The sequence below is a fragment of the Bombina bombina genome, chromosome 6, assembly GCF_027579735.1.
Source record: "Bombina bombina isolate aBomBom1 chromosome 6, aBomBom1.pri, whole genome shotgun sequence".
Classification (NCBI taxonomy): domain Eukaryota; kingdom Metazoa; phylum Chordata; class Amphibia; order Anura; family Bombinatoridae; genus Bombina; species Bombina bombina.
In genome coordinates, this window is record NC_069504.1 from 543,067,390 (window position 1) to 543,094,318 (window position 26,929).

A 26,929-nucleotide genomic window follows, 5' to 3' on the forward strand; every position below is an offset into this window, starting at 1 on the left:
GGCGCATTTTCTTCAGGCTTAGCAGCAGCAAACAGTAAGGTGGCTCCTGGACTGTGTAGCTGGTCTGAAGGGTTGGAAACTTGATTCGAAGTACTCTGGGGGCAGGTAGGTGCCACAACAGAGCTGTGGCGAGGTGTAGAGGGTATTTTATCTCTAGATGTTGATATAAGTACTTCTAAAGCCTTATTTCTGCCTTTGCTTCTGGGTGCAGTAATTTTTGGATTAACCAACGATATTTAAGTTAAATTTGGGAATAATTTAACATTTTTTGTGCATTTTTGAAAAATTGTTCACTTTTTCTTTTCTTAAAGGCACAGTACACGTTTTTTCTAATGTTTATTTTATGCTATAAATAAGTGTTTAAACGACTTTTGTGGTGTTACTAGTCTGTTCAACATGTCTGACATTGCCAGTGTTGCAGGGTAAACGCAGTAGGTCAAGTATTAATGTAAATACTGAATCCTCTGATGCTCTATTAGCTATTTCCGATGTTCCCTCACAGTGCTCTGAGTTGGGGATCAGGGAATTACTGTCTGAGGGTGAAATTTCTGATTTAGGGAATGTTTTGCCTCAGACAGATTCGGATGCTATGGCATTTTAATTTAAGCTTGAACACCTCCGCCTGTTACTTAGGGAGGTTTTAGCGATTCTGGATTATTGTGACCCTATTGTGATTCCTCCAGAGAAATTGTGTCAAATGGATTAATATTTGGAAGTACCTACTTACACTGATGTTTTTCCAGTTCCTAAAAGAATTTTGGAAATGTTTAGAAAGGAATGGGATAGACCAGGTATACCGTTTTCTCCCCCTCCTAATTTTAAGAAAATGTTTCCCATATCAGATACCATTCGGGACTCATGGCAAACGGTCCCAAGGTAGAGGGAGCTATATCTACCCTAGCTAAGCGTACTACTATACCCATTGAGGATAGTTGTGCTTTCAAAGACCCTATGGATAAGAAATTAGAGGCTCTTCTAAAGAGATGATTTGTTAATCAGGGGTTTCTTTTACAACCTACGGCTTGCATTGTTCCAGTAACTACTGCAGCAGCTTTTTGGTTGAGGCTCTAGAAGAGTCTCTTAAGGTTGAGATTCCATTAGATGACATCTTAGATAGAATTAAGGCTCTCAAGCTAGCTAATTCTTTTATTTCAGATGCCGCTTTTCAAATTGCTAAATTAGAGGCAAAAAATGCAGGATTTGCTATTTTAGCACATAGGTCATTGTGGTCCAAATCTTGGTCTGCTGATGTGTCATCAAAACATAAGCTTTTAGCTATTCCCTTTAAAGGTAAGACCCTTTTCGGGCCAGAATTGAAGGAAATCATTTCTGATATTACAGGAGGTAAAGGCCATGCCCTACCTCAGGATAAATCGGTTAAAATGAGGGGTAAACAGTATAATTTTCGTTCCTTTCGGAACTTTAAAGGAGGACCCGCCGCTTCTTCTTCTTCCTCAAAGCAAGAAGGGAATGTTACCCAATCTAAGTCAGTCTGTTGACTTAATCAGAACTGGAATAAGGGTAAACAATCCAAAGAGCCCGCTGCTGCTCCTAAGTTAGCATGAAGGGGCAGCCCCCGATCCGGGGCTGGATCTAGTAGGGGGCAGACTCTCTTTCTTTGCTCAGGCTTGGGCAAGATATGTTCAGGATCCCTGGGCACTAGAAATAGTAACCCACGGTTATCAATTGAAATTCAAGGACTTTCTCCCAAGAAGGAGATTTCATCTTTCAAAGTTATCTGTAAACCAGATAAAAAGAGAGGCGTTCTTACGCTGTGTAAAAGACCTTTCTACTATAGGATTAATTTGTCCAGTTCCAAAATTGGAACAGGGACAGTGGTTTTACTCAGACCTATTTGTGGTTCCCAAAAAAGAGGGAACTTTCAGACCCATTTTAGATCTCAAGTGTCTAAACAAGTTTCTCAGAGTCCCATCGTTCAAGATGGAGACTATACGAACAATCTTACCAATGATCCAGGAGGGTCAATATATGACTTCCGTGGATTTAAAGGATGCTTACCTTCATATTCCAATCCACATGGATCATCATCGGTTTCTAAGGTTTGCCTTTTTGTACCAACATTATTAGTTCGTGGCTCTTCCTTTCGGGTTGGCCACAGCACCCAGAATCTTCAAAGGTTCTAGGCTCTCTTTTGGCGGTTCTCAGACCACGAGGAATAGCGGTGGCGCCTTTTCTGGACGATATTCTGATTTCAGGCGTCAACATATCATCTGACAAACTCTCACACGGACACAGTGTTGTCTTTTCTGAGAACCCACGGCTGGAAGGTGAACATAGAGAAGAGTTCACTTGTCCCACAGACAAGGGTTCCTTTCTTGGGAACTCTGATAGACTCGGTAGCCATGAAGATTTTTCTGATGGAGGTCAGAAAATCAAAGATTCTAAATACTTGCTGAGCACTTCAGTCCTTTCCTCTGCCATCAGTGGCTCAGTGTATGGAGGTAATTGGATTTATGGTAGCGGCAATGGACATCGTTCCGTTTGCTCGCTTTCATCTCAGATCACTGCAACTGTGCATGCTCGGACAGTGGGGATTATGCAGATTATCTCCTCAGATAAATCTGGATCAAGAGAACAGAAACTCTCTTCTTTGATGGTTGTCGCCGGATCACCTGTTCCAAGGGACTTGTTTCTGCAGACCCTCGTGGGTGATAGTGACAACAGATGCCAGCTTTCTGGACTGGGGTGCAGTTTGGAACTCCCTGAAGGCTCAGGGTGTTTGGACTCAAGTGGAGTCTCTACTTTCAATCAATATTCTGGAACTGAGAGCAATATTCAATACGCTTCAGGCATGGCCTCAGTTGGCTTCGGCCAAATTCATCAGATTCCAGTAGGACAACATCACGACTGTGGCATTTATCAATCATCAGGGGGGAGCAAAGAGTTCCTTAGCGATGATAGAGGTATCCAGGATAATCAGTTGGGCGGAGGCCCACTCTTGTCATCTGTCAGCAATCTACATCCCAGGAGTAGAGAACTGGGAAGCAGATTTTCTAAGTCGGCAGACTTTTCATCTGGGGGAGTGGGAACTTCACCCGGAGGTATTTGCCTCATTGATTCTCAGATGTGGCGGAAATGGATTTCATGGCATCTCGGCAGAATGCCAAGCTTCCAAGATAAGGATCCCGGTCAAGGGATCCCCAGGCCAAACTGATAGATGCCTTGGCAGTGCCTTGGTTGTTCAGCCTAGCTTATGTGTTTCCGCCGTTTCCTCTCCTTCCACGCGTGATTGCTCGAATCTAACAGGAGAAAGCTTCAGTGATCCTGATAGCGCCTGCGTGGCCATGCAGGATTTGGTATGCGGATCTAGTGGACATGTCCTCTCTGCCACCGTGGAAACTTCCATTGAGACAGAACCTTCTCATTCAAGGTCCTTTTCAACATCCAAATCTAATTTCTCTGCGTGGAGATTGAACGATTGATTTTATCGAAGCAAGGATTCTCTGATTCGGTCATCAATACTTTGATATAGGCTAGAAAGCCTGTCACTAGAGAAATCTATCATAAGATATGGTGTAAATATCTTTATTGGTGTGAATCCAAGAGTTACTCATGGAGTAAAGTTGGGATTCCTAGGATTCTGTCTTTTCTCCAAGAAGGATTGGAGAAAGGGTTATCAGCAAGTTCCTTAAGGGGACAAATTTCAGCTTTGTCAATTCTGTTTCACAAACGTTTGGCAAATGTACCAGATGTTCAGTCTTTTTGTCAGGCTTTATCTAGAATTAAGCCTGTATTTAGACCCATTACTCCTCCCTGGAGTTTGAATTTAGTTCTTCGAGTTCTTCAAGAGGTTCCGTTTGAACCCATGCATTCCATGGATATCAAATTGTTATCCTGGAAAGTTCTGTTTTTAGGTTGTTTCTAATAAGAATATTAATCAGGAAATTGTTGTTCCTTCCTTATGTCCTAACCCTTCTTCTAAGAAGGAGCGTATGTTGCATAATTTGGATGTGGTCCGTGCCTTAAAGTTTTTCTTACAGGCAACTAAGGTTTTCCGTCAATCTTCTTTTTTATTCATTGTTATTCTGGAAAGCGTAGGGGTCAGAAAGCTATGGCTACCTTTCTTTCTTTTTGGCTGAGAAGTATCATCCGCCTGGCATATGAGACTGCTGGACAGCAGCCTCCTCAAAGAATTACTGCTCATTCTACTAGGGCTGTGGCTTTCACATGGGCTTTTAAAAGCGATGCATCTGTTGAACAGATTTGTAAGGTTGCGACTTGGTCGTCCCTTCACACTTTTTCCAAATTTTACAAATTCAATACTTTTGCTTCTTCGGAGGCTATTTTTGGGAGAAAGGTTCTACAAGCAGTGGTGCCTTCTGTTTAAGGTAGCTGTCTTGTCCCTCCCTTCATCCGTGTCCTAAAGCTTTGGTATTGGTATCACACAAGTATGGATGAATCCGTGGACTCGATACATCTTACAAGAGAAAACATAATTTATGCTTACCGGATAAATTTATTTCTCTTGTGATGTATATGAGTATATGTATATGAGTCCACGGCCCGCCCTGTTTATTTAAGACAGGCCATATATTTTTATTTAAAAAGCTTCAGTCACCACTGCATCCTATAGTTTCTCCTTTTTCTTCCTATCCCACAAGTATGGATGAATCCGTGGACTCGATACATCACAAGAGAAATACATTTATCAGGTAAGCATAAATTATGTTTTTATATTCTGGTCATCTTCTCAGGCCTGCAATTTCTTTGGCTGATGTTGCAGCTGCATCAACTTTTTGGTTTGAAAATTTAGCGCAACAAGAATTGGATTCTGATTTGTCTAGCATTGTTTGCTTGCTTAAACATGCTAATCATTTTATTTGTGATGCCATTTTTGATATCATCAAAATTGACGTTAAATCTGTGTCTTTAGCTATTTTAACTAGAAGAGCTTTGTGGCTTAAATCTTGGAATGCTGACATGACTTCTAAGTCTAGATTGCTATCTCTTTCTTTCCGAGGTAATGATTTATGTGCTTCTCAGTTGGATTTGATTATTTCAACTGTCACTGGAGGGAAGGGAGTTTTTTTGCCTCAGGATTAAAGACCTAAGGGTAAATCTAAAGCTTCTAACCGTTTTCGTTCCTTTCGACAAAATAAGGAACAGAACCCTATTCCTTCCCCCAAGGAATCTGTTTCCAATTGGAAACCTTCTTCAAATTGGAATAAATCCAAGCCATTTAAGAAACCAAAGCCAGCCCACAAGTCCACATGAAGGTGCGGCCCTCATTCCAGCTCAGCTGATAGGGGGCAGATTAAGATTTTTCAAGGATGTTTGGACAAATTCTGTTCAAAATCAATGGATTCTTAGTATTGTCTCTCAGGGGTACCGAATAGGATTCAGAGTAAGACCTCCTGTGAGAAGATATTTTCTCTTACGCATCCCAGCAAATCCAGTAAAGGCTCAGGCTTTCCTGAAGTGTGTTTCAGACCTGGAATTGTCAGGGGTAATCATGCCAGTTCCGTTTCAGGAACAGGCTCTGGGGTGTTATTCAAATCTATTCATTGTCCCAAAGAAAGAAAATTCATTCAGACCAGTTCTGGATCTGAAAATTTTGAATCGTTATGTAAGAGTACCAACTTTTAAAATGGTGACTATAAGGACTATTCATCCTTTTGTTCAGCAAGGACATTATATGTCCACAATAGACTTACAGGATGCATATCTTCATATTCCGATTCATCCAGATCATTATCAGTTTCTGAGATTCTCTTTTCCAGACAAGCATTACCAATTTGTCGCTCTTCCTTTTGGCCTAGCGGCAGCTCCAAGAGTCTTTTCAAAGGTTCTCGGTGCCCTACTCTCTGTAATCAGAGAGCAGGGTATTGCGGTGTTTCCTTATTTGGACAATATCTTGGTACTAGCTCAGTCTTTACGTTCTGCAGAATCTCACATGAATCAGCTAGTGTTGTTTCTTCGAAAATATGGTTGGAGGATCAATTTACCAAAAAGTTCTTTGATTCCTCAGACAAGGGTCACCTTTTTAGGTTTCCAAATAGATTCAGTGTTCACAACTCTGTCTCTAACAGTTAAGATATGTTTAAAATTGGTTGCAGCCTGTCTGAACCTTTAGTAGCTATGTGCATGGAAGTTTTAGGTCTCATGACTGCAGCATTGGACGCGATCCCCTTTGCTCGTTTTCACATGAGACCTCTTCAGCTTTGTATGCTGAACCAATGGTGCAGGGATTTTACAAGGATATCACAATTAATATCCTTAAATCCCAATGTTCAACTATCTCTGACTTGGTGGTTAGAGATTGCCAATCAATTTTTTGGAACTCCGTGCAATTTTCAGGGCTCTTCAAATTTGAGAGAAGAGAGAACCGTTCATTTGTTTTCAGACAGACAATATCACTACTGTGGCGTATGTCAATCATCAGGGTGGGACTCACAGTCCTCAAGCTATGAAAGAAGTTTCTGATTCTTGCTTGGGCGGAATCCAGCTCCTGTCTAATTTCTGCAGTTCATATCCCAGGTATAGACAGGAGGCAGATTATCTCAGCCATCAGACTTTACATCCAGGGGAGTGTTCCCTCCATTCAGATGTGTTTTCTCAGGTTGTTCAGATGTGGGGTCTTCCAGATATAGATCTGATGGCTTCTCATCTTAACAAGAAACTTCCCAGGTACCTGTCCAGGTCCAGGGATCCTCAGGGGGAAGCAGTGGATGCGTTGACACTTCCTTGGTGTTATCAACCTGCTTATATTTTCCTGCCTCTAGTTCTTCTTCCAAGAGTGATCTCCAAAATCATCATGGAGCAATCGTTTGTGTTGCTGGTGGCTCCAGCATGGCCTCACAGGTTTTAGTATGTGGATCTTGTTCGGATGTCCAGTTGCCAACCTTGGCCACTTCCATTAAAGGGACGGTATACTATAAAATAGTTTTTCTCTTAATGTATTTCCATTTAATTTTTTACCAGCTGCAGAGTATAAAATGTATGAGATTTGCTTTTTTAAGGCTTATTTGTGTATATGAATTAGCTAATTTTGTGTTTTGAAGCCAACACCTAATAAAATAAAACATTCTTTGGATGTGGTAAGAGCTTTGAAATATGTTGACACTACTAAAGATTTCAGGAAGACTTCTAGTCTGTTTGTTATCTTTTCTGGTCCTAGGAAAGGTCAGAAGGCTTCTGCTGTTTCCTTGGCTTTGTTGTTAAAGCTTTTGATTCATCAGGCTTATTTGGAGTCGGGTCAAGCCCCGCCTCAGAATTACAGCTCATTCTACTAGATCAGTCTCCACTTCATGGGCTTTTAGGAATGAAGTTTCAGTTGATCAGATTTGCAAAGCAGCAACTTGATCTTATTTGCATACATTTACTAAATTCTACCGTTTTGATGTATTTGCTTCTTCGGAAGCAGTTTTTGGTAGAAAAGTTCTTCAGGCAGCTGTTTCAGTTTGATTCTTCTGCTTATGTTTTAAGTTTTTCATTTCATTTATGAGAATAAACTTATATTTTGGTTTGTGTAATATTTTTTTCCAGCGAAAAATGGCTGTTTTTATTTTATCCCTCCCTCTCTAGTGACTCTTGCGTGGATTTCCACATCTTGGGTATTGCTATCCCATACGTCACTAGCTCATGGACTCTTGCCAATTACATGAAAGAAAACATAATTTATGTAAGAACTTACCTGATAAATTAATTTCTTTTATATTGGCAAGAGTCCATGAGGCCCACCCCCTTTTTTATGGTGGTTATGATTTTTTGTATAAAGCACAATTATTTCCAAATTCCTTTGTTGATGCTTTTTACTCCTTTCTTTATCACCCCACTACTTGGCTATTCGTTAAACTGAATTGTGGGTGTGGCGAGGGGTGCATTTATAGGCATTTTTGAGGTTTGGGAAACTTTGCCCCTGCTGGTAGTATTGTATATCGCATACATCACTAGCTCATGGACTCTTGGTAATATGAAAGAAATTAATTTATCTGTTAAGTTCTTACATAAATTATGTTTTTGGAAATCTAGCAGGGTTATGTAGCAATGCTTGGTCTGGGCTTAGTGTAATGTTTTTGTCAAAAATAGCTCTTAATAATTAAAAGTTTGATTCCAAACGTCTGAAACATGCTGGGAAAATATGTGCTTCTACCCCCACATCCCTCCCTTATTTTGATTATCCCTAGCATGGAATCTAGTTGAGTTAAGATTCCAGCAAAATGCCCTCTTAATGTAGTTCTCCTGCAGGTTGTGCTCTAAGAAAAGGAAGTTCCCTTTCTTAGTGTATCAGCCCAAGGCAAGATTTTTGTTGTAATTAATAGTACTAGTAAGAGTGATCATCTGGATCTAAGTCCTTGTATTTTGAGTATGTCAGGGGAATGTTATTAACTAAAGCATCAGTAATCCTACACAAGCAACGATTAGCCCATTTAGCTTTTGTACCCTCTTCAAAAGCTGAATCTAGCTATCAAAGGCAAGGCATTCAACCCTCCATGTGGGGAAATTAGCTTTTTATAAAATTTGTCCCACAAGTGAATAGTATGGGCGATGGCGGTAAATACTTTTTAGAGCAAGCAGGTATTCTTTTTAGACCAGCAGTTTCTTTTGCTGATGTGACTGCTGCTTCTTCCATTTGGTTAATAGTCTTTCTGAGCAGTTTTCTGTTGATTCTGCTAGTAAAGGTTTCTTTCAAACAGGTGGTGAGAGTCCATGATCCATTACACCTGGGAATTACTTTTTCCTACCACTAGAAGGCAAAGATTCCTAAACCCCAAGAGCTCTATAAAACCCTTACCACCTTACAGGTACCTTAGCCTTGTCTTTTCCTCCACTGGAGGAAGGTGAAGAATAAAGATGTGCATATGATTCTTCAGTGAGAGGGGCTTTGAGTCTATATTGAGGCCCGTTTTTCCCTCAGAGTACAGTGTTTGTCAGAGGGATGTATATGTGTTATGGTTAGTGGCTTTCTTTTTAACCTCATGGGAAATTTGGTCATAAACCTTCCATAGTGGTCACAGGGAATTGTCTTTCGCCTCTTCTTATGTATCTACAATATACTCCTATTACATAACCTCTCCTGATATGTTTCTGCACTGGTTTGGCTATATTCTTTACTAGTAGATAAGTGTCTGTTGGTAAGTATCATATTTTTATTTATATGACATTTTGTATCCTAGTTTGGGCATTTATAATTATATATTTAATAATATATATATATAGCCTTGGGACAGAATCTTTCCCCACAACCGATTTTTTGACACGCAGGGTTTCGTTTATATTTTTAACTGTGTGTCAGCCTTTCGGTCTACACTCATTTGGATAGTGCACATAAGCCCTCTGGATTGTGTTAGTTGGGTTTTTTGCACGCTAAGGGGCGTTTGTGTTTTTTTCCCCACTTAGGGTTTCGGGTTAGAGTACAGATTAGAGCAGATATGCCTTTTAGTTCGCGCATGTCTTTTTATGGAGCGCTAATTTCCTTTTTAACAAGTTCACCTATCCTGCTGTTACTATCCAGGCTTTGGGTGTGGAATCTACTTGTCTCCTGCTTTATTTTTGTTTCAGCTTAGTGCATCTTAACCCCTTAAGGACCGGGCATTTCAGACTTAAACTTCCCCAAAAGACCAGAGCATTTTTGCCATCACTCCATTTAAACAGAAACAGAACCTTGTTTTTTTTTTTTATTTACCTATCAAAACTATCCTATATAATAAAAAGAGAGGGGGAGACAGCGCAAAAGAGAGGGGGGGAGAGAGAGCAAAAGAGAGGGGGGAGAGAGAGCAAAATAGAGGGGGAGGGAGAGAGCAAAATAGAGGGGGAGGGAGAGAGCGCAAGGGGTGGGACCGCTGTACTGCAAAAAATAGAGGGGGAGGGAGAGAGCATTTTTGCCATCACTCCATTTAAACAGAAATAGAACCTTGTTTTTTTTTTTATTTACCTATCAAAACTATCCTATATAATAAAAGGTCAAGTGTGTTTGTCCGAAGCTGTCATTCATAGTAGAGACAGCACGAGGACAAACACACCTGGCCTTTTAGTCCCTACCTGAGCTGCGGCAAATGAGAGAGGGGAGAGAGCGCAAAAGAGAGAGGGGAGAGAGCGCAAAAGAGAGAGGGGAGAGAGCGCAAAAGAGAGGGGGGAGAGAGCGCAAAAGAGGGGGGAGAGAGAGCGCAAAAGAGAGGGGGAGAGAGAGCGCAAAAGAGAGGGGGAGAGTGCACAAAAGAGAGGGGGAGAGTGCACAAAAGAGAGGGGGGAGAGAGCGAAAAAGAGAGGGGGAGAAAGAGAGCGCAAAAGAGAGGGGGGAGAAAGAGAGCGCAAAAGAGAGGGGGAAGAGAGCGCAAAAGAGAGGGGGAAGAGAGCGCAAAAGAGAGGGGGAAGAGAGCGCAAAAGAGAGGGGCGGGGAGAGCGCAATAGAGAGGGGAGGGAGAGCGCGCAAAAGAGAGGGGAGAGAGAGAGAGCGCAAAAGAGAGGGGGAGACAGCGCAAAAGAGAGGGGGGAGAGAGAGCAAAATAGAGGGGGAGGGAGAGAGCGCAAGGGGTGGGACCGCTGTACTGCAAAAAATGGCCCGTGTGAACAGTATATATATTTTAATTAAACAACCGAAAGTATTGATCTAGGCCCATTTTGGTATATTTCATGGTCACTGGTCACCCCCATCTTAAGTACTGACAGACAATCTGCCAGTATGCAGTTTTAGACCTTTTTTATTTTCTTCAGTGTAGGATTGCCCCCTTACCTTCCCACCTCCCTGATCCCTCCCAAAAAGCTCTCTAACCATCCCACCTCTAACCCATTTCCACGACCTACCTTGACAAGCCTACCTTGTCTGCCAGTACCCAGTTTTGATTAAATATTTTTATCTAAAAGTTTATGGCCTCCACCTAAATGAATTACCGTTCATTTTACCAGAACAGTTGCAGCTTCTTAGGTTTTTAAGAATGAGGCTTCTTATCTGTTGATGAAATTGGCAAGGCAATGTCATGATCTTTTTTTCCATTTTGGTGATTTTGCTTTTTCTGGGGCTCCCTTTCGTAAAAAAAAAAAAAAAGTCCTTTAGACAGGTCTATTTAGATTTTTACCCATGTCTCATTTTATTTTGCATACCTACCCTATTTATTCTTTGGGTTCAAATCTACCCATGTAAAAAGATGTTCTTTTTATACCTCCCTTATTTCTCATTACTCGTTGACTCCACAGCTTGGGTATTAGTTACCAGGAGTAATGGATTTTTAATTCTCACCCCAGCACCATGGAAGAAATTAATTTATCAGGTAAGCATAAATTATGTTTTCTTTCATGTAATTGGCAAGAGTCCATGAGCTAGTGACGTATGGGATATACTAGCTCATGGACTCTTGCCAATATGAAAGAAATTAATTTATCAGGTAAGTTCTTACATAAATTATGTTTTTCCTACAATAAATTTTTATAATTATTGAAAAAGAAATGCAACAAATAACAGACACCTAATTCAAGCTCATGGGTATATATTTATATATGTAAACTTTTATATGTACGTGGAAACCACGTGAAAGTTTTTAACATTTGTTATTGTATATCAATTTTGTAGGGGGGGAAACAATATTTTATGAATTTAAAAAAAAAAGGGAAATCCCTTCTTTTTATGTAATCATTATATAGTTTTAATTGTTCCTGTGTGCTGTGATGAAGAATTGGTTCCATGAAATATAGATATTTTTCTGTATGTTGTAGTTTGATTAAGTTATGTTTCTCCTGGAAACTGGTGAAGGAGCATCTTCATATGCAGTACCAGTTGGACTTATTCCTGCATGGCGACCTCCTGGCAGGGACTGTAATCATTCAGAATGTAATCATTATCAGCTATATCAGATTTATGGATGATATGTGATAACTCATTGATTATCCAATTCTTATGGATTATTCTGAGATGTAGACTGCAGTCTAGGACAGGGGTTGACAATTTGATATCAAACTTTATGAGCCAAAAGAAATATTGAAGAACCAGACAAGGGTTAGAAGCAAAATCTAGGAGCCATACCACCCTTACTCCTGGGATTTGTCAAGCTATTAATCTAGATATAGATATCCTACATGAGATATACCTCTGTTTATACAAGATTTGGGCCTCCTATTGGTCCACTTAAAGTGAAAGTAAATCCTTGCATTTTACAAAAGCTAGGATTTACTATTGAAACAAATAAAGGGCACTTTCATTCATGAAGTATAAGATATTTCATGTAGAAAGCTCCTTTTATTTGAGTCAATTGATCGCCGCTCTTAGCTCCTACAGCAGCGCATGGCGAAAAAAAAAATTGGCTAAGAGGTGACGTTTTCACCTCTTAGCCAATAGCCGTGCGGTAAATCCGGCTCCCATGGGCGACAAGCCGGATTTACCGTACGGCTATTGGCTAAGAGGTGAAAACGTCACCTCTTAGCAAAACATTTTTAGTCGTGGGCTGCTGTAGGATAGTAAATCCTAGCGTTTGTAAAACGCTAGGATTTACTTTCACTTGAATGAACATGAAATCCCATTTCTCTTGTTAAGTGTAGTCAGTCCACGGGTCATCCATTACTTATGGAATATATCTCTTCCTAACAGGAAGCTGCAAGAGGATCACCCAAGCAGAGCTGCTATATAGCTCCTCCCCTCACATGTCACATTCAGTCATTCTCTTGCAGCCTAACTAAAGATAGGTCGCTGTGAGAGGTCTGTGGTGTTTTTTAACTTAGTTTATTTCTTCAATCAAAAGTTTGTTATTTTAAATGGCACCGGAGTGTGCTGTTTGTTCTCAGGCAGCATTAGAAGAAGAATCTGCCTGCGTTTTCTATGATCTTAGCAGACGTAACTAAGATCCACTGGCTGTTCTCATCTGAGGAGTGAGGTAACTTCAGAGAAGGGGAATAGCATGCAGGGCCCCCCTGCAAACGAGGTATGTGCAGTAAATTATTTTTCTGAGGAATGGAATTGACTGAGAAAATACTGCTGATACCAATGTAACGTAAGTTCAGCCTTAAATGCAGTGATAGCGACTGGTATTAGGCTGATGAGTGTGTGTACACTGAATGTATTTTTCTAAGGAATGGAATTGACTCTGAAAATACTGTTAATACTGAAATAATGTATGAGCCTTAACTGCAGTAAAAGCGACTGGTAGCAGGCTTATTAATAACACTTCATAACTTTTAAAATGTATGTTCAAAACGTTTAATGGCATGTTAATCGTTTTTTGTGAGGTACTTGGTGATAAAACTTATTGGGGCATGATTTTTACCACATGGCCATCTATTTTAGCGCTTTTTTGCGCAGTAAAAATTCAGTCACAATCTGTCTACTTCATCCTCCATGATCCAGATCGTCTCTAGAGAGCTCAGGGGTCTTCAAAATTCATTTTGAGGGAGGTAATCAGTCACAGCAGACCTGTGACAGTGTGTTTTGACTGTGTTAAAAACGTTAATTATTAAATTGTTATCCGTTTTTGGGTATTAAGGGGTTAATCATTCATTTGCTGGTGGGCGCAATCCTTTGCTAACTTAATACATTTACTGTGAAAAATTGGTTGCTATAACTATTTTGGTTCATTGTTATTTCAACTGTGACAGCTTTTTGTGCTTCTTAAAGGCACAGTAGCGTTTTTTATATTGCTTGTAAATTTATTTAGAAAAGTATTTCCAAGCTTGCTAGTCTCATTGCTAGTCTGTTTAAACATGTCTGACTCAGATGAATCGCTTTGTTCACTATGTTTAAAGGCCAATGTGGAGCCCAATAGAAATTTGTGTACTAATTGCATTGATGTTACTTTAAATAAAAGTCAATCTTTACATGTAAAGAAATTATCACCAGACAACGAGGGGGAAGTTATGCCGACTAACTCTCCTCACGTGTCAGTACCTTCGCCTCCCGCTCAGGAGGTGCGTGATTTTGTGGCGCCAAGTACATCAGGGAGGCCCTTACAAATCACTTTGCAAGACATGGCTACTGTTATGACAGAAGTATTATCTAAATTGCCAGAATTAAGAGGCAAGCGCGATAGCTCTGGGTTAAGGACAGAGCGCGCGGATGAGGTGAGAGCCATGTCAGATACTGCGTCACAGTTTGCAGAACATGAAGACGGAGAGCTTCATTCTGTGGGTGACGGATCTGATCCAAGGAGATTGGATTCAGAGATTTCTAATTTTAAATTTAAGCTTGAGAACCTCCGCATATTGCTAGGGGAGGTATTAGCGGCTCTGAATGATTGTAACACGGTTGCAATTCCAGAAAAATTATGTAGGTTGGATAGATACTATGCGGTACCGGTGTGTACTGACGTGTTTCCTATACCTAAAAGGCTTACAGAGATTATTAGCAAGGAGTGGGATAGACCTGGTGTGCCTTTTTCCCCTCCTCCCATATTTAGGAAAATGTTTCCTATAGACACCACCACACGAGACTTATGGCAGACGGTCCCTAAGGTGGAGGGAGCAGTTTCTACTTTAGCTAAGCATACCACTATCCCGTTGGAGGATAGTTGTGCCTTTTCAGATCCAATGGATAAGAAATTAGAGGGTTACCTTAAGAAAATGTTTGTTCAACAAGGTTTTATCTTACAGCCCCTTGCATGCATTGCGCCTGTCACTGCTGCGGCGGCGGCATTCTGGTTTGAGTCTCTGGAAGAGGCCATTCGCACAGCTCCATTGGATGAAATTATGAACAAGCTTAAAGCACTTAAGCTAGCTAATGCATTTGTTTCTGATGCCGTCGTAAATTTAACCAAACTTACGGCTAAGAACTCCGGATTCGCCATCCAAGCGCGCAGAGCGCTATGGCTTAAATCCTGGTCAGCTGACGTGACTTCTAAATCTAAATTGCTTAATATTCCTTTCAAAGGGCAGACCTTATTCGGGCCCGGCTTGAAAGAAATTATAGCTGACATTACGGGAGGTAAGGGCCATGCTCTACCTCAGGACAGGGCCAAATCAAAGGCCAAACAGTCTAATTTTCGTACCTTTCGTAACTTCAAGGCAGGAGCAGCATCAACTTTCTCCGCTCCAAAACAGGAAGGAGCTGTTGCTCGTTACAGACAGGGCTGGAAAGTTAACCAGTCCTGGAACAAGGGCAAGCAGGCCAAGAAACCTGCTGCTGCCCCTAAGACAGCATGAAGAGAGGGCCCCCTATCCGGAAACGGATCTAGTGGGGGGCAGACTTTCTCTCTTCGCCCAGGCTTGGGCAAGAGATGTCCAGGATCCCTGGGCGTTGGAGATCATATCTCAGGGATATCTCCTGGACTTCAAAACTTCTCCTCCACGAGGGAGATTTCATCTTTCAAGGTTATCAGCAAACCAAATAAAGAAAGAGGCGTTTCTACGCTGTGTACAAGACCTCTTACTAATGGGGGTGATCCACCCAGTTCCGCGGACGGAACACGGGCAAGGATTCTATTCAAATCTATTTGTGGTTCCCAAGAAAGAGGGAACCTTCAGACCAATCTTGGACTTAAAAATCCTAAACAAATTCCTAAGAGTTCCATCATTCAAAATGGAAACTATTCGAACCATCCTTCCCATGATCCAAGAGGGTCAGTACATGACCACAGTGGACTTAAAGGATGCCTACCTTCACATACCGATTCACAAGGATCATTATCGGTACCTAAGATTTGCTTTCCTAGACAGGCATTACCAGTTTGTAGCTCTTCCCTTCGGATTAGCTACGGCTCCAAGAATCTTTACAAAAGTTCTGGGCTCACTTCTGGCGGTACTAAGACCGCGAGGCATAGCCAAGTCTCATACAGAGATAGTTCTGGCATTTCTGAGGTCGCATGGGTGGAAGGTGAACGTGGAAAAGAGTTCTCTATTACCACTTACAAGGGTTCCCTTTCTAGGGACTCTTATAGATTCGGTAGAGATGAAAATTTACCTGACGGAGGCCAGGTTATCAAAACTTCTAAATGCTTGCCGTGTCCTTCATTCCATTCCACACCCGTCAGTAGCTCAGTGCATGGAAGTAATCGGCTTAATGGTAGCGGCAATGGACATAGTTCCATTTGCGCGCCTGCATCTCAGACCGCTGCAATTGTGCATGCTAAGTCAGTGGAATGGGGATTACTCAGATTTGTCCCCCCTGCTAAATCTGGATCAAGAGACCAGAGATTCTCTTCTATGGTGGCTTTCTCGGCCACATCTGTCCAAGGGGATGACCTTTCGCAGGCCAGATTGGACGATTGTAACAACAGACGCCAGCCTTCTAGGCTGGGGCGCAGTCTGGAACTCCCTGAAGGCTCAGGGACTATGGACTCAGGAGGAGAAACTCCTCCCAATAAATATTCTGGAATTAAGAGCAATATTCAATGCTCTCCTAGCTTGGCCTCAGTTAGCAACTCTGAGGTTCATCAGATTTCAGTCGGACAACATCACGACTGTGGCTTACATCAACCATCAAGGGGGAACCAGAAGTTCCCTAGCGATGTTGGAAGTCTCAAAGATAATTCGCTGGGCAGAGTCTCACTCTTGCCACCTGTCAGCGATTTACATCCCAGGCGTGGAGAACTGGGAGGCGGATTTTCTAAGTCGCCAGACTTTTCATCCGGGGGAGTGGGAACTTCATCCGGAGGTCTTTGCTCAACTGATTCATCGTTGGGGCAAACCAGATCTGGATCTCATGGCGTCTCGCCAGAACGCCAAGCTTCCTTGTTACGGATCCAGGTCCAGGGACCCGGGAGCGGTGCTGATATATGCTCTGACAGCCCCTTGGGTCTTCAACATGGCTTATGTGTTTCCACCATTTCCGATGCTTCCTCGTTTGATTGCCAAGATCAAACAGGAGAGAGCTTCGGTGATTCTGATAGCGCCTGCGTGGCCACGCAGGACCTGGTATGCAGACCTAGTGGACATGTCGTCCTGTCCACCGTTCATTCCATTGATATCAAGCTGTTATCCTGGAAGGTTCTGTTTTTGATGGCTATTTCCTCGGCTCGAAGAGTCTCTGAGTTATCTGCCTTACATTGTGATTCTCCTTATCTGATTTTTCATTCAGACAAGGTAGTTCTGCGTACTAAACCTGGGTTCTTACCTAAGGTAGTTACTAACAGGAATATCAATCAAGAGATTGTTGTTCCATCACTGTGTCCTAACCCTTCTTCAAAGAAGGAACGACTTTTGCATAATCTAGACGTAGTCCGTGCCCTGAAGTTCTATTTGCAGGCAACTAAAGATTTCATCAAACTTCTTCCCTGTTTGTCGTTTACTCTGGACAGAGAAGAGGTCAAAAGGCTTCGGCTACCTCTCTCTCTTTTTGGCTTCGTAGCATAATACGTTTAGCCTATGAGACTGCTGGACAGCAGCCTCCTGAAAGGATTACAGCTCATTCTACTAGAGCTGTGGCTTCCACCTGGGCCTTTAAAAATGAGGCCTCTGTTGAAAAGATTTGCAAGTCTGCAACTTGGTCTTCACTTCACACTTTTTCAAAATTTTACAAATTTGACACTTTTGCTTCTTCTGAGGCTATTTTTGGGAGAAAGGTGCTTCAGGCAGTGGTTCCTTCTGTTTAAGGTTCCTGCCTTGTCCCTCCCTTCATCCGTGTACTTTAGCTTTGGTATTGGTATTCCATAAGTAATGGATGACCCGTGGACTGACTACACTTAACAAGAGAAAACATAATTTATGCTTACCTGATAAATTTATTTCTCTTGTAGTGTAGTCAGTCCACGGCCCGCCCTGTCTTTAAGGTAGATCTAAATTTTAATTAAACTCCAGTCACCACTGCACCCTATGGTTTCTCCTTTCTCGTCTGGTTTTGGTCGAATGACTGAATATGACATGTGAGGGGAGGAGCTATATAGCAGCTCTGCTTGGGTGATCCTCTTGCAGCTTCCTGTTAGGAAGAGATACATTCCATAAGTAATGGATGAACCGTGGACTGACTACACTACAAGAGAAATACATTTATCAGGTAAGCATAAATTATGTTTTTGTCATGATTTAGATAAAAGCATACAGTTTTAAATAACCTCCAAATTTACTTCTATTTTAAAATTTGCTTTATTCACTAGGGCCTAGATTTAGAGTTTGGCGGTAGCCGTGAAAACCAGCGTTAGAGGCTCCTAACGCTGATTTTAGGCTACCGCCGTTATTTGGAGTCAGTCAGGAAAGGGTCTAACGCTCACTTTTCAGCCGCGACTTTTCCATACCGCAGATCCCCTTACGTCAATTGCGTATCCTATCTTTTCAATGGGATCTTTCTAACTCCGGTATTTAGAGTCGTGTCTGAAGTAAGCGTTAGAAATCTAACGACAAAACTCCAGCCGCAGAAAAAAGTCAGTAGTTAAGAGCTTTCTGGGCTAACGCCGGTTTATAAAGCTCTTAACTACTGTGCTCTAAAGTACACTAACACCCATAAACTACCTATGTACCCCTAAACCGAGGTCCCCCCACATCGCCGCCACTCGATTAAAATTTTTTAACCCCTAATCTGCCGACCGCCACCTACGTTATACTTATGTACCCCTAATCTGCTGCCCCTAACACCGCCGACCCCTATATTATATTTATTAACCCCTAACCTGCCCCCCACAATGTCGCCGCCAGCTACCTACAATAATTAACCCCTAATCTGCCGACTGCCACCTACGTTATACTTATGTACCCCTAATCTGCTGCCCCTAACACCGCCGACCCCTATATTATATTTATTAACCCCTAATCTGCCCCCCTCAACGTCGCCTCCACCTGCCTACACTTATTAACCCCTAATCTGCCGAGCGGACCGCACCGCTACTATAATAAAGTTATTAACCCCTAATCCGCCTCACTCCCGCCTCAATAACCCTATAATAAATAGTATTAACCCCTAATCTGCCCTCCCTAACATCGCCGACACCTAACTTCAATTATTAACCCCTAATCTGCCGACCGAATCTCGCCGCTACTGTAATAAATGGATTAACCCCAAAAGCTATGTCTAACCCTAACCCTAACCCCCCCCTAAGTTAAATATAATTTAAATCTAACGAAATAAATTAACTCTTATTAAATAAATTATTCCTATTTAAAGCTAAATACTTACCTGTAAAATAAACCCTAATATAGCTACAATATAAATTATAATTATATTATAGCTATTTTAGGATTTATATTTATTTTACAGGTAACTTTGTATTTATTTTAACCAGGTACAATAGCTATTAAATAGTTAAGAACTATTTAATAGCTAAAATAGTTAAAATAATTACAAATTTACCTGTAAAATAAATCCTAACCTAAGTTACAATTAAACCTAACACTACACTATCAATAAATAAATTAAATAAAATACCTACAATTACCTACAATTAAACCTAACACTACACTATCAATAAATTAATTAAATACAATATCTACAAATAAATACAATTAAATAAACTAACTAAAGTACAAAAAATAAAAAAGAACTAAGTTACAAAAAATAAAAAAATATTTACAAACATTAGAACAGCCAATAGAATGCGAGCTTAATCTGATTGGCTGATCGGATCAGCCAATCGGATTGAACTTGATTCTGATTGGCTGATTCCATCAGCCAATCAGAATTTTCCTACCTTAATTCCGATTGGCTGATAGAATCCTATCAGCCAATCGGAATTCGAGGGACGCCATCTTGGATGACTTTCCTTAAAGGAACCGTCATTCTTCAGTTGGACGTCGTCGGAAGAAGATGGGTCCGCGCTGGAGGTCTTCACGATGGAGCCGGTCCTCATCGGATGAAGATAGAAGATGCCGCTTGGAAGAAGATGGTTGCCGGTCCGGATCTACTCTTCTTCCCGGATAGGATGAAGACTTTGGACCCTCTTCTGGACTTCTTCAGCCGTCGGATGATGGATGTCTAGCCCCCGCTTGGGTTGGATGAAGATATCGGAGCCAGGATGGATTGGTGTGATACCCGGTGAGGTGAAGACAAGGTAGGAAGATCTTCAGGGGCTTAGTGTTAGGTTTATTTAAGGGGGGTTTGGGTTAGATTAGGGGTATGTGGGTGGTGGGTTGTAATGTTGGGGGGGGGGGTATTGTATGTGTTTTTTTACAGGCAAAAGAGCTGAATTTCTTGGGGCATGCCCCGCAAAGGGCCCTGTTCAGGGCTGGTAAGGTAAAAGAGCTTTGAACTTTTGTAATTTAGAATAGGGTAGGGCATTTTTTTTATTTTGGGGGGCTTTGTTATTTTATTAGGGGGCTTAGAGTAGGTGTAATTAGTTTAAAATTGTTGTAATATTTTTCTAATATTTGTAAATATTTTTTTATTTTTTGTACTTTAGTTAGTTTATTTAATTGTATTTATTTGTAGATATTGTATTTATTTAATTAATTTATTGATAGTGTAGTGTTAGGTTTAATTGTAGGTAATTGTAGGTATTTTATGTAATTTATTTATTGATAGTGTAGTGTTAGGTTTAATTGTAACTTAGGTTAGGATTTATTTTACAGGTAATTTTGTAATTATTTTAACTATTTTAGCTATTAAATAGTTCTTAACTATTTAATAGCTATTGCACCTGGTTAAAATAAATAAAAAGTTGCCTGTAAAATAAATATAAATCCTAAAATGGCTATAATATAATTATAATTTATATTGTAGCTATATTAGGATTTATTTTACAGGTAAGTATTTAGCTTTAAATAGGAATAATTTATTTAATAAGAGTTAATTAATTTCGTTAGATTTAAATTATATTTAACTTAGGGGGGTGTTAGTGTTAGGGTTAGACTTAGCTTTAGGGGTTAATACATTTATTATAGGGTTAGTGAGGCGGATTAGGGGTTAATAACTTTATTATAATAGTGGTGCGGTCCGCTCGGCAGATTAGGGGTTAATAAGTGTAGGCAGGTGGAGGCGACGTTGTGGGGGGCAGATTAGGGGTTAATAAATATAATATAGGGGTCGGCGGTGTTAGGGGCAGCAGATTAGGGGTACATAGGGATAATGTAAGTAGCGGCGGTTTACGGAGCGGCAGATTAGGGGTTAATAATAATATGCAGGGGTCAGTGATAGCGGGGGAGGCAGATTAGGGGTTAATAAGTGTAAGGTTAGGAGTGTTTAGACTCGGGGTACATGTTAGAGTGTTAGGTGCAGACGTAGGAAGTGTTTCCCCATAGCAAATAATGGGGCTGCGTTAGGAGCTGAACGCGGCTTTTTTGCAAGTGTTAGGTTTTTTTTCAGCTCAAACAACCCCATTGTTTCCTATGGGGGAATCGTGCACGAGCACGTTTTTGAAGCTGGCCGCGTCCGTAAGCAACTCTGGTATCGAGAGTTGAAGTTGCGTTAAATATGCTCTACGCTCCTTTTTTGGAGCCTAACGCAGCCATTCTGTGAACTCTCAATACCAGAGTTATTTAAAAGGTGCGGCCAGAAAAAAGCCAGCGTTAGCTATGCGGGTCGTTACCGACAAAACTCTAAATCTAGCCGTTAGTATCCCTACCTTTGTTAAACGAGCAGCAATGCACTATTGTAAACTAGCTTAACCATCTGATGAACCAGTGACATATACAATAGCCACCAATCACTAGCTCTCTCTCAGCAGTGCATTGCTGCTTCTGAGCCTACCTTGTCATTCTTTTCAACAAATGATACAAATAGAACAAAGCTAACTAGATAATAGTCTATCGTAAAGATGTTTACTGCATACAGGTAGAAGAAGTTTAATTTTAACTTTATTGTCCCTTTAACTTTTTTCCAAGATAAATTGGTATTCCACAATTACTTTTTTTTATTAATAGTACCTGATTTTAACAGAGGGCAATAACTGCATACTCTGGATGCCTTACGATCAATTTATTGCAGCTATTTCAACACTGGCAAAATGCATGTCATAAGCTTTACCAGCACAGATCATGCAAGTTCTTCTGCTTCCAGCAGATAATAATGTTCCCTCTTCAATTGTGTGAAACAGAGAAGTTTGAAGATAAACCATGTAACACAAAACATTATGAGTTAGATGTAACATCTTCATCTACCAAAAGAAGGAAGAAAAATTGATAATAGGAGTAAATTAGAAAGTTGCTTAAAATTGCATGCTCTATCTGAATCCTGAAAAATTGGGTTTAATATCCCTTTAAGTTCGTATGGCACAATATAAATTTGATGCTGTTATGGGTTTTCACATCTGTTCCTCAGTGGAAAATAATGTCTCTTACTGTAAAAGCAATGTTTATAAATGCAATAATACAGTGATTCCTTGTTAATATTTGTATGCTTGATGTTTGGTATAACAATAGTATAAAACAATATTTTTTTTAATTTTTTTCGCAGTTGGACATTAATACGTTTGGCATTAGTGAAGCTTGTGATTCAAAATCTTAAAAACTTTTTTCCAGTTGCTGGTCTGGAAATTTCAGGTGAGATATTTAATAGAGCTTTCCTTGATTATTTGTATTTTGTAATTTAGAGCTAAATTGAATTGCAAAAAATATTTATGGTAGGTATTTTTTTTGTTATAAAATACCATTGATCTTCAATAAATCTTTATCTTTTTACAATGAGAATGGTATGTAACATGATTTCTTTCATAACATCTGAGATTATATTTCCTATCCATCAAGAGGAGGTGAAAACACCCCTACTTTTCAGAGCTTTTCTCTACCCCATACCCCAGTAATCCTCTACTACAATCAGTTGTTTTCTTTCATAAGGTAGTGACAGTCATTATTTCTGGGATTCAACTCCTGGCCACCAGGAGGAGGCAAAAATTAATTTATTTTATGGTGGTGAGAGTGAGGAATTGAGGTGCTCCAGATTCTTTATTGAGAGGTGTCCTCAGACCGATTTTAGACCCATTTTCCTCTCAGAGAGCTGCTACAGATAGACAGAGGGAAGATTGGAGTATTGGGCAGTGGTACATTAACTCCATTGAAGAAGTTAGTCACAAACCTGCCACACGTGTCGTGGGGACCGCTCCCTTTACCTCATCCTGTTGGGTCATCCATATACTCCTTACACAGTACTGGATGAGCACTCTATTGAAAGCAGCCTATTTCTGCAGCTAGTAAGCATGGTATAATGGGTGCATGTTCTGGTAAGTGTGGACACTTTTGCACTTATACAGGTACATTTTTTTTTATGTTACATTATAGCCATGGGGCATCTTAAGTTACAGACATTTACCACAATCACACTATACTTTAATGTACACTTTAGTCTAGATGTTATGTCAGGAGATTTTATGTAGAAGCTTGGACATGTTAGGGATGTGTACACACTAATTTTATCTTTCATTGTAAGCATTTTATTTTCTTTCATAAAGATGGTGAGAGTCCACGGTCCATTACTCCGGGTAATTATACTCCTGGTCACTAGGAGGAGGCAAAGATCCAAAAACTCAAAGAGCCTTTAAAATCCTTTCAACCTTACTGGAAACGTGTCTTGTCTTTGCCTTTGCAGAAGGAAAGTGAAGTAAGTGCTCAAGGTGTTTGTGAAAAGGGTGCTCAGACCGTCCCAGATTTCTTCTCAGAGAACTACAGTTTGGACAGGGTGATATCTTTGGAGTATGGGTAGTGGCACAAGAACACCCTATGTGAGTTAGTCACAGGCCTGCCACAGGTGTTGCAGGGACTGGACGCTAGCCGGTTGGTTCAGCATTCTACTGTATATATTTAGATCCTCTTCTGTCACACATACTGCACTGGATTGGCTATCTACTGGAAGCAGTTCCTGCTGCTTATGGTAAGTCCAGTAGTATGGGTTCCTTTTCAGGAAAGTATTGGAGTTGTTTTGTTGGCAGCTTTTTAGGCTATAGGTACTCACTTTTGGGTATTTCATAAACTGGGGACCATTATGTCAGGCATTTTTAGGTTTGGACATATAAGTACCTTATTTCACCCTAATGTAAGCACTGAAGTGTGTTAAGTGTTTATAATAGCGCGTCAGCTTATTTTTTTCATGCATATTTTGCGTCGGCTCAACTGTATGCGTCTTTTTTTGCTTGAAGGGTTTTTATTTGTTCTCTTTCTTGGTTAACATCTGTCGGCTTATGCGCACGTTAGTTTCTTTCATATAGGTGGTGAAAGTCCACAAGCTTGTAACTGATGGGATATACATTCATACCAGGGGAGAGCAAAGTTTCCCAAACCTCAAATGCCTATAAATACACCTCCCACCTCACTCATACCTCAGTTTTAAAAACGTTGCCTCCTTAGGAGGTGGTGAAGCATTATGTGAAAGGCGCTGCTAAGCATATTGAAGCCCAGTTCCTCTCTAAGTACAGTGTTTGTCTGAGGGATGTGATGGAGTATTGCTTGATGACATTGTTTTCACCTATGGGAAATCTACTCATTAGGCTCTCTGTAAATTTGGTCGCAGGGATTCATCTGCTGCCTCCCTTTACAGATCAACGTTATACTCCTCTACTATTACATTTGCTGATATGCTTCAGTACTGGTTTAGCTGTCTGCTATGTTTGTGGATGGGTGTCTTAAGGTAAGTATGAGCTATATTCTGTTAAGACACTCTCAGCTATGGCTTAGGCACTTTTAAGTTTCATTGGTATATTTTTATATATTTCAATGCCATGGGACAGACTTTATTATATGAACTTCTGAATTAGCAAACAGATAAGTGTTTATATATCTCAAACCTCTGATTAGGAATAATTAATAAGGGGCCCATTTTCTTTGCACTTACCTAAATTGAGTAGTCTTTGTAACACGCGCGCGACCATGCACCCTAGCACATTTTTATGACACCACACATCGCTTCATCATTCCTCTCATTTTTCCCGACTTTAAAAGTCCACCCATTCCTTCACTCTGTGCCCAAAATACATTTTAGGGCTATATGCATCATTGTTTTTAGTAGATTCTTTTTAAAATGTATTACAATTCTGATACAATGTTTTTATTTATCTAATTTATCTGCTTGGTGGTTTAAACTTTACTTAGAAGGCTTGTTTCACATTCCTCAAAAGCTTATATTTCTCCAACATAGGTGTGTCCGGTCCACGGCGTCATCCTTACTTGTGGGATATTCTCTTCCCCAACAGGAAATGGCAAAGAGCCCAGCAAAGCTGGTCACATGATCCCTCCTAGGCTCCGCCTACCCCAGTCATTCTCTTTGCCGTTGCACAGGCAACATCTCCACGGAGATGGTTAAGAGTTTTTTGGTGTTTAAATGTAGTTTTTATTCTTCAATCAAGTGTTTGTTATTTTAAAATAGTGCTGGTATGTACTATTTACTCTGAAACAGAAAAGAGATGAAGATTTCTGTTTGTAAGAGGAAGATGATTTTAGCAGACGTTACTAAAATCGATTGCTGTTTCCACACAGGACTGTTGAGATGAAGTAACTTCAGTTGGGGGAAACAGTTGGCAGACTTTTCTGCTTGAGGTATGACTGGCCACATTTCTAACAAGACTATGTAATGCTGGAAGGCTGTCATTTCCCCTTATGGGGACCGGTAAGCCATTTTCTTAGATTAAGTAAAAGAATAAAGGGCTTCATAAGGGCTTAAAAAACTGGTAGACATTTTTCTGGGCTAAAACGATTACTTTGCTAAGCATATTTTGCAGATTATAACTCTTAATAGTTATTATAATCTTGGGGATTGTTTAGAAAAACGGCAGGCACTGTATTGGACACCTTTTTCAGATGGGGGCCTTTTCTAGTTATAGGCAGAGCCTCATTTTCGCGCCACTAATGCGCAGTTGTTTTTGGAGAGCAAGGCATGCAGATGCATGTGTGAGGAGCTATGAACCACTGAAAAAGCTTATAGAAGGCGTCATTTGGTATCGTATTCCCCTCTGGGCTTGGTTGGGTCTCAGCAAAGCAGATAGCTGGGACTGTATAGGGGTTAAATGTAAAAACGGCTCCGGTTCCGTTATTTTAAGGGTTAAAGCTTTCAAATTTGGTGTGCAATACTTTTAAGGCTTTAAGACACTGTGGTGAAATTTTGGTGAATTTTGAACAATTCCTTCATACTTTTTCACATATTCAGTAATAAAGTGTGTTCAGTTTGAAATTTAAAGTGACAGTAACGGTTTTATTTTAAAACGTTTTTTGTGCTTTGTTGACAAGTTTAAGCCTGTTTAACATGTCTGTACCATCAGATAAGCTATGTTCTATATGTATGAAAACCAAGGTTTCTCCCCATTTAAATTTATGTGATAATTGTGCCATAGTGTCCAAACAAAGTAGGGACAATGATGCCACAGATAATGATATTGCCCAAGATGATTCCTCAAATGAGGGGAGTAAGCATGATACTGCATCATCCCCTTCTGTGTCTACACCAGTTTTGCCCACACAAGAGGCCCCTAGTACATCTAGTGCGCCAATACTTATTACCATGCAACAATTAACGGCTGTAATGGATAATTCTATTGCAAACATTTTATCTAAAATGCCTACTTATCAGAGAAAGCGCGATTGCTCTGTTTTAAACACTGAAGAGCAAGAGGACGCTGATGATAACTGTTCTGACATACCCTCACACCAATCTGAAGGGGCCAGGAGGGAGGTTTTGTCTGAGGGAGAAATTTCAGATTCAGGAAAAATTTCTCAACAAGCTGAACCTGATGTTGTAACATTTAAATTTAAATTAGAACATCTCCGCGCACTGCTTAAGGAGGTATTATCTACTCTGGATGATTGTGACAATTTGGTCATTCCAGAGAAATTATGTAAGATGGACAAGTTCCTAGAGGTTCCGGTGCCCCCCGACGCCTTTCCTATACCCAAGCGGGTGGCGGATAGTTGTGCTTTCAAAGATCCTATGGATAAAAAATTAGAGGGTTTGCTTAAAAAGATGTTTGTTCAGCAAGGTTACCTTCTACAACCAATTTCATGCATTGTTCCTGTCACTACGGCAGCGTGTTTCTGGTTCGAGGAACTAGAAAAGTCGCTCAATAAAGAATCTTCGTATGAGGAGGTTATGGACAGAGTTCAAGCACTTAAATTGGCTAACTCTTTTATTTTAGATGCCGCTTTGCAATTAGCTAGATTAGCGGCGAAAAATTCAGGGTTTGCTATCGTGGCGCGCAGAGCGCTTTGGCTAAAGTCT

The 26,929-nt window shown here is 40.5% G+C and overlaps 1 protein-coding gene across 2 annotated transcripts in view; it reads left to right on the forward strand.

Annotated features, from left to right (window-relative positions):
• The window catches only part of DMXL2 (Dmx like 2), a 641,271-nt gene that overhangs the window by 490,591 nt on the left and 123,751 nt on the right, over window positions 1–26,929 (forward strand). For both annotated transcript variants that reach the window (XM_053717470.1, XM_053717469.1), the window contains one exon: window positions 22,190–22,275. In XM_053717470.1, coding sequence (XP_053573445.1) covers window positions 22,190–22,275 — 86 coding nt within the window. The remainder of the gene's footprint in view (window positions 1–22,189; window positions 22,276–26,929) is intronic.